The sequence below is a fragment of the Aegilops tauschii genome, chromosome 1 (assembly GCF_002575655.3).
Source record: "Aegilops tauschii subsp. strangulata cultivar AL8/78 chromosome 1, Aet v6.0, whole genome shotgun sequence".
Taxonomy (NCBI): domain Eukaryota; kingdom Viridiplantae; phylum Streptophyta; class Magnoliopsida; order Poales; family Poaceae; genus Aegilops; species Aegilops tauschii.
The window spans coordinates 434,948,286-434,956,144 of record NC_053035.3 but is presented as its reverse complement, the minus strand read 5'-3'; the positions used below and the strand labels follow the sequence as shown (position 1 = coordinate 434,956,144).

Genomic DNA, 7,859 nt, shown 5'->3' with positions numbered 1-7,859 from the left:
CACAACCTAAATTAAGAGCTAAACCGAGTTAAACATCTACTTCTGGGCCGAGGAGATGCTGATGACTAGTGCCTTGTGGGAGCTCCACGCCTCATGGTTGTGAGTGGCCCTCCTAATCCATGGCACAGTGGGTCAAATTTCGGTTGTTTGCTTACTCGTATGCTTGTTTAGTTTTGCACGACACGAAGCTCAAGGCACCCCTCAGACAAGCTCTGTGGGAACGCCTGAATCGACCATTTCCATAGATGCAAACTCCTTGTAGTGCAATTTAAACTATGAAGGACGATGCGGACTGGGATTTTGGAGGCAAACAAATATGATGCCGAACGTGACCCAAAACGTACATACCCTGAATAGGATTCGGGAAAACACGAAAAGTGTCATATCATCCAAACAGGCCCCATATTCATCTGGATCAGCACCCGAAGTGTTCAACTGCATGAAGAACGCAGGACTGGGCCAACTTAAATTTATACAAGAAAAAGGGAAAGATACGATACAGGCGCCTACTCTCCTGACATGAGTCAGATAATAAAGATTAGTAAAATGGATGTTGACTGTTGATGGTTTATTCACTGTCAAATCTCTCTATAGACATTTAGTTGTAGCAGACATGAATTCCCACGAAAGTTTTTATGGAGGACCGAAATTCCACCAAAAATCAGAGTCATGCTTTGATTGATGGTCATGAATAATGTCCTAACTAGAGATGATCTGCTAAGGAGGTGGAAAGGCAGCAAAACTGTGTGTTTTGTGGTCATGATGAGAGCATTGAGCATCTCTTCTTTAGATGTTCTGTTACTAGACTGGTATGGAGCCTTTTTAAGTGTGCTTTCAATTTAAGATCTATACCTGATAGTTTGAGTGTATGTTTTAGTAGTTGGTGTTGGTTGGTGTTGCTGCTATATTTTGGATTATTTTGAGATGTAGAAATGACATAGTATTTGAAAGGACTATCAGTAATGATTCTGTTGTACTGATAAAAAGCAATGTCGCAGATAAAGGAGGAAAGTCCAAAGGTGTTGATGCTGGGAGCAAAAATCATAGAGCATGTAAGTGAAGTTTGCCGAGCATCTCAAGGGTGGCATCCTGGAGCTTTCCGGATCCATGGCTGAAGCTTCTTCAACTTCTTTCCGGATCCATGGCTGAAGCTTCTTCAACTTCGACCTCCCGTGCATTTCATTGCCATGCAATGTGCTGTAAGTATGGAGTCTGGTGTTTACTGCCTGTTTAGCGGGTTTGCTTTCAGGTTTTTGATGATGATATGCTGGTAGTTCTTTGAGTAGGTCTATGTAATGAATCAGATGGTTTCTTTAATAACAGAAATCAGAGGGGGAGGCCTCTCTTCGTTCAAAAAAAAAAATCCCGCAAACAAACAAAAACACATAGAACAACAGTACAAGAAGAGAGTCGAGGCCGAAATAATATTTCACGCCGACCCCGAATAAGACATGCTCTCAGCAGCAGCATCGACACAGAAATGCTTCAGCACTCAACACACAGCATTGTACCACTACATTAGCCCTTGTTTCGAAGTAAACATTTACGGAGGGTCTGCAAGTTCAGACTAGAAACGAACTTGCAGATACTCATGTACATCTCATGCTACAGAACGCTGCAAACTTCCTTTCCAAAAAGAGCTACAATCCGAAGCGAGAAATCGACATGGTGTTAGCACCAGCTTCACGAGGATCCATACATACAACGAAGATCTACCCGTAATGCCGCCACATCCGACGTAGGCAAGTGGAGGGACGGCCGCCAGCAGGCTCAACGATGACTTGTCTAGCAGCTCCAACATCGACGAGTTGAGAGGTTCCGAACAGACCCGAAGGATGCACATAGCTTTTCTCCACGTTCATACATTACTAACTACTTGTCCGGGTTTCTCAGGTAGGTGCAGGCTGGAGTAAAATAGGCAGCCAGAGAACTTCGACTCCATTGCTTAAGTTACATTGTGCTTCGAGTTGCATCTCGTGAGAGAACAGAATAAACCTGAAAACAGAGACAGGAACGTGAAACATTTCAGCAAAATGCTATGAAGAGTGAAGGGACTCCACAGTTACAAAGTTATTACAGCTTTCCATATAGCCTTCTGCACATTAGTTAATTAGTGTACAACTGCACATTACATTAAACAGATTTGAGTTTTATGGCATTATAAATCGACCAGAAACTATTGTAGTAGGGCCTGAAATCTACAGCCTACATATAACTAAGTGGATCCTACATTTTAAGTGGCCCATCCACCCTCATCTTCTCCTGAGCGAAAATCCTTGAAGCGGAACTAACCAATTTAGATGGATGAATGCGGAAGATTCCTCATATGTGCTTGGGCTATGCATAGCAAGTACCTAATTCTACGACTAAAGTACACAGCATGTTGGGCCATATCGGCAGATACACATGATGGTAAGTTGGTAACCAACGCAATTAAGAAGATCGGCTTTTGTCCCAGAAAGCACACTTTCCTTTGACTAGCCTAGCATCAAGACTTCTTAACATTTCTCCTTTTTTTTCCTACCTTAACTGCACAATTCAGAAGTAGTAATGGAACGGGTGATCCTTAAAGAGCACGCGGTGCAACTTTTATCATAATGGGTAGAAATAATACATCCCGAAAGTACAGGTTGGTGCACAGCATTTTTCTTTTCTTAAACCACAATTGCCTTCCACTAGCCCTTAGCCCCTAGCATTCCCCAAATCTCCAACACCCCCTCTCTTTATTTCCTATTCCTTAATTGCACATGTCCAAAGTAATAATGGGAAAGATGGTTCTTAATGAAGTGCAGAGTACAGCTCTTATCAAAATGGTAAAACAGCTGAAAACGACAGTTTGCGGGTAGATATTGGTGTTTGTACATAAGAAAATGCAAGATATTAGGCATAGCAAAGAAAGCTAGCCAGCTAAACCTGTTTGCTTCTTGCTGGAAAGATGGACATTCTTATATGTGGGTTTCAACTTGGTCAGTCAGTTAAATTTTCGAGAGTCAGAACTCAGAAGAAGAATTGACACCTCATAAATTAAGCGCCACAGGCAAATCAAACAGGATTATCTATGTCATGTATCACTGATGAATGATGATCAGTGCTAACATAATTTTCCAACGTCGCAAAAAGAAAGAAAGTGACCGGGAATAATGATTTGGCAAACCACTTGTTGATCATACAAATTGAATTATTTCATTTAAGTTTATATGAAGGTTACTGGCTTATCACCATCACCAAAAAAACTGAAGTAACGAACACCAAACACATCACTGCTGAATCATGAATCTAGGAGCCTGTTCAAACTCCGATACTCTTTCAGGATTTGTGCAATAACGTATTGCCAGAGTTCATAATGTTCATGAGAAGTATGATTTTAAATTGAGTTCCATTGTATGGTTGTACACTCAGTCTAGCAATGTACTCATGTAAATTGAGTTTGGAGCCAAAACTGAATATTTAAAGGGAGAACTAGTATACAATAGCCGAAACAAGTGCTTCACAATAACTCCATATAAGTACACACTAATTCGATGATTGGTTTATAATAATTTGCTTCTTACGACAAATAACCAAAATATTAACACGAGGTAAACCTAAATCCAACATTCCGACTAACACTCAAATCTTAAAATTTCTAACTACGTTGGCTACAAATCTACAATGCATCACAATGGTGGTGAGCTGGTGATGATAGTGTCACAATTGTGCAAAATAAGGTTGAGTCAGTCCTTAGAGGCAAAGCTAAATAATCAGACAAATATTGGACCGAATGCAGTGTGAAATTTACCTCTCACAGATGAAACTTCTGGAATGGCACTCCCTCCATAGCTTAGAATGAGTTCATCTCAAGGCTATACATCCTCCGCTTGAGAAGCACACCGACGGCCGTCCGATATGGCTCCTCAAAAGCATCTGAAACCCAGGATCCACCTGCTGACCCAGCAGTTGCATTCCCAACTGCATCCATCATTGCCTCTTCGCTCGGCTTGATGGCCACCAGTGTTGCTCCATTCAAGACCGTGCCCCCAGGCAGCTCAATGTGTGGCGCATACCACAACCGCATGCTAAGGGCCGGCATGAGCGTGCGGTGCGAGTCACCAGACGCTGATACTGGCCTGACCCGTAGCTCCTGCAGTTGCCACTTGTCCATGGTGAGCACGCCCTGCCCATCGGCGTCCGTCAGATCCAGGCTCTCCAGCAACGCGTGGTCGGAAATGATGGGCTGCAGCAGGTAATGCCGGGCCGACGCCGCAATCAGCGAGCTGATGGTCCATAGCACCCGCAGCTTAAGCCCCCCGTTGGTGTAGAAGGACTCCGGTATGCTCCCTGAATCGTCAGACTCGGCACAATCAGCGGTCGCAGGAGGAGGTGCGGCAGTGGCGCCGTCCTTGGCGGCAGAGGAGGGCGAGGCGGAGGCGGAGGCGGCGCCGAGGATGACGCAGCTGCCGAGCGTGGAGCCGAAGTCGGCCTTCCACTTGAGCAGCACGCCGTCGTCCATGCCGAGCTCGCCGGCGGGGAGCTCGATGCGCAGGCTGCGGAGCTCCTTGAAGGAGCGGAGCACCTCGGAGGGCGAGTGGTGCGAGACGTCGCCGGGGGGCGCCGACGCCGAGGACGAGAGCGAGGAGGCGGCGGAGCGGCGGAAGGAGGAGAGGGAGGCGGAGGCCGGGAAGTCGGAGGCGGAGCCGGCGTGGGAGAGGATCTGGCCGAGCGCCTGGATGGGCTTGACGATGCCGCCGATGAGCATGCGCGCGATCTGGGAGAAGACGCCGCGCGCGCGGGCGGAGGCGGAGGCGGTGGGGGAGGAGGGCGCGGAGGAGGACGGGGAGCCCGAGGCGGAGGAGGCGGGGTCGTCGGGGATGACGCAGTCGACGCGGACGAGCACGGAGTCGACGAGGGGCACGAGGGCGTGGAAGCGGCGGGAGACGAGCGCGCAGCGGCCGAGCGCCTTGACGTCGCCGATGCGGTTGAAGATGAGGAGGAGCAGCGGGTCGGGGAGGCCGTCGAAGCGGTCGTCGGCCGCCGCGGCGGCCGAGAGGCGGTGCGGCTGCCGCTCCTCCTCCTCGCAGCGCCACCGGCGGGGCCCCGCGGCGGCGGCGGCGGCGTCCGCGGCCATCGGCCGGCGGCGTCGGGGGGCCGGATCTGGGGGAGGGGGGAATGCGGGGCGTGGGAGGCCACGAGGAGAGGAGGGAGCGGGCGTGGAGGTGGACGGCTTGCACTGCCTTGAATCCTTGATGATGTTTTCTGCTCTCTCGGGGAAGACAAAATGCCGTGGAGCCCCTGCACCTTCCCGAAATCGTGGCGGTGTAATGCAGTTCTTTTTCACTTTAATAATTCAGCTTTGGGAGTTTTCGGAGAGGAATTCGCTGTGGGTTCCGTCGGTGCCAGGCCCTACCGGCACCACGATGTGATTGAGAAAATGAAACGCCAAGAGCGACTCCATCCGCGCCCCCAACGGGCCTTCTCAAGGCGATTTTTTAGCGCTGACGGGCGAAAATCGGTCCAGTCGCGTCTTTAGAAGTCCGTTTTTCGTCGGGTTGGACCAAAATAACAGCCGGCGCACCCGAGCCGAACCCAGCGCGCTGGGGGCGCCGGCACAAGCGAAAAGGGGTGCGGGGCCGTTCCGTCGGCGAGAGGAGGGCCTTTTTCCGCCGTTTCTTCCCGCTTTTCCACCCGGCTTCCCTCTCATTCTCTCCATTCCTCCCGTCAATCTCCTCCTCCTCCCCTCCCCGTCGGCCGCCATGTCACCGAAGAAGTACGTGGCCCCCCCACCGCGACGGCTCCGACCGCCGCCGTCGCCCAGCCGAAGCAGAGGAAGCCGAGGGCGCCGCCGTCCAAGCCGCCGGGCATGTCCAACGCCGACTGGAGGGCGGAAGTTCAGCGCCGGGAGGCTGTCACCACCGACCGGAGGAACGGGGCCAACGCCAAGAAGGCACGGGACAGCGCGGCGCGGCTCGCGGCTGCGGCGGCGGCGGAGCAGGCGGAGCGCTCGGCCGAACAAGCCGAGGCGGCTCGCGTGGGGATGATGAACCCACCCGGCGGCCACGGCCAGTACGCGCCCTGAAGCCAGCAAAGCGTCGGTTCTCTGGCCGGCTTCTCGTCGTCGCCGCAACCCTGGGGCTGCACGCCGTCGCCGGGCTACACCGACGGTGACGCGCCCGGCGGGTTCAACCCCAACGTCACCTTCCCCCATGGTCACCCGGCCCGCCGGACGCCCTCGCCCGCCTTCGCCGGCGTGCAATACCCTCTGTACACCTACTCACCGCCGGCCTACGCATCCTCCCCGACGCCCCCTCTCCGTCGTGGCGCGCTGCCCTTCTCCCAAGCCTCCACGTCGCTTCTTCGCGACACCGACGCGACCGAAGCCGACATGGACGACATCATCACGGCCGGCTCGGCCGCGGCCGCCGCGTCCCCCGGGTTTACTACCCATGACGACATCAACGGCGACATGGACGGCGAGCTCGACTACAGCGAGGAGGAGCCGGAGCCGGAGGACGAGGAGGAGCCGGCGCCTGCTCCGGCGAGGAAACAGAAGAAGAAGAAGAAGAAGGGGACGGCCAGGACCGGCGAGCCGCGCATCAAGTGGGCGTCCAAGGAGGACGAGTGCCTCGCCGAAGCGTGGAAAGTCGTCTGCCTCGACCCGATCACCGGCACGAACCAGAGCATCGACACGTATTGGGACCGCATCAAGGCCGAGTTCGACGAGCGCAAGCTCGTCGACCCCTACTTCAAAGGCGTGTACATGCAGCGCGGGGCGAAGGCAATGGCGAACCATTGGGGGCTCATCCAGTCGGCGTGCAACAAATGGCATGGGATCGTCGAGGAGATCGCGGCTCGCTCGGAGAGCGACGCCAGCATCGAGGATCACGTATGACACGCCGGCCTCTCCTTTTTCCTTTCGTCGGTGCGCGCCGCTGACTGGTTGTTCCTCGGCGCAGTTGGTGCGGATGTTCGCCATGTTTCGCCAGGACAGCAGCGACCAAGATTTCAAGTACCTCCACGTCTTCAAGCGGATCGAGAAGTGCGCGGATGTCCGGCGCACCCTCGCCAAGGCCAAGGAGACCTACAAGCTGGACGCGCCGACGCCGGGTGCGGGCGACGGGCGCCTCGAAGGAAACAAGGGGGCCAAGAAGGGGAAACACGCCGACTCGGCAACCGCACGAGTCCAGGAGTCCATTGAGCATTGCCTCGCCGACGCACAGGCCCGGGCCGCCTTGCGTGAAGAGAAGACCGAGGCGCGGTGGTCGGCGTTGATGACCAACAGCGCCGTCAAGCTCGACCTACTCCGGACCAACGTCGCCGCGAAGAAGAGGAACACCGACCTGGCTTTCCTCATGGGCGGGGCGGACATGCTCCAGAGCAACGACGAGCAGCTCAAGGCGTGGTACTTGGCGGAGCACGGCCTCATCCTGAACCAGCTGTCGTCGACGGCGCCGCCAACTCCCACGCCCACGCCGACGACGCCGCCAAGCCCGAGCGATGATGCCTCCACGACGCCCAGCAGCACAGAAGCCGCGCCGACGCCGCCCAACACAGAAGCAGCTCCGACACCGCCAAGCCCGCGCACGCCGACTCCACCGACGCAAGAGGCCGACCCCGCCGTTTGATGCCCACGCGTCCTTTCCATTTTTTGTACGCCGAACTTTTCATCCGATCGCCGAACTCTGGCAAGGTGACCGCCGAACTGATGAGCCGCTGATCTCCGGACTTGTGGCTTTTTTTTGTGAGCGGGAATGACCAAGTTTGAATTTGTCGCGTCTTGGGAGGCGGCGCCTGGGGGCGTGGCTGGGAGCTAGATCGCCCCCAGGGGCCAATCTAGCGCCGGTTCGCCCCCGGGCCGCTCTTTTTCGACGCCCTTGAGGGGCCAA

The 7,859-nt window shown here is 54.1% G+C and overlaps 2 protein-coding genes across 2 annotated transcripts; one reads left to right on the top strand and one right to left on the bottom strand.

Moving 5' to 3' along the window:
* Window positions 1-1,471: 1,471 nt before the first annotated feature.
* On the bottom strand, window positions 1,472-5,264 carry LOC109742818 (F-box protein At5g46170). Its single transcript, XM_020301914.4, has 2 exons — window positions 3,779-5,264; window positions 1,472-1,995 (listed from the first exon to the last, which is right to left on the bottom strand). The coding sequence occupies exon 1, from the start codon at window positions 5,102-5,104 to the stop codon at window positions 3,821-3,823; it is 1,284 nt and encodes a 427-aa protein (XP_020157503.1). The 5' UTR covers window positions 5,105-5,264; the 3' UTR covers window positions 1,472-1,995; window positions 3,779-3,820.
* A 572-nt stretch (window positions 5,265-5,836) lies between these two features.
* LOC141037295 (uncharacterized) lies at window positions 5,837-7,598 on the top strand. Its single transcript, XM_073506378.1, has 3 exons — window positions 5,837-6,004; window positions 6,059-6,859; window positions 6,960-7,598. The coding sequence occupies exons 1-3, from the start codon at window positions 5,837-5,839 to the stop codon at window positions 7,596-7,598; spliced, it is 1,608 nt and encodes a 535-aa protein (XP_073362479.1).
* The last annotated feature ends 261 nt before the right edge of the window (window positions 7,599-7,859 follow it).

What these genes read in the sequence shown, in the direction of transcription:
- LOC109742818 (XM_020301914.4), bottom strand. Translation starts at nt 5,104, where the DNA reads ATGGCCGCGGACGCCGCCGCCGCCGCCGCGGGGCCCCGCCGGTGGCGC.
- LOC141037295 (XM_073506378.1), top strand. Translation starts at nt 5,837, where the DNA reads ATGTCCAACGCCGACTGGAGGGCGGAAGTTCAGCGCCGGGAGGCTGTC. An exon ending in AACAAGCCGAGGCGGCTCGC is followed by an intron (nt 6,005 to 6,058) that starts GTGGGGATGATG and finishes CCCTGAAGCCAG; the next exon opens with CAAAGCGTCGGTTCTCTGGC. An exon ending in ACGCCAGCATCGAGGATCAC is followed by an intron (nt 6,860 to 6,959) that starts GTATGACACGCC and finishes ATGTTTCGCCAG; the next exon opens with GACAGCAGCGACCAAGATTT.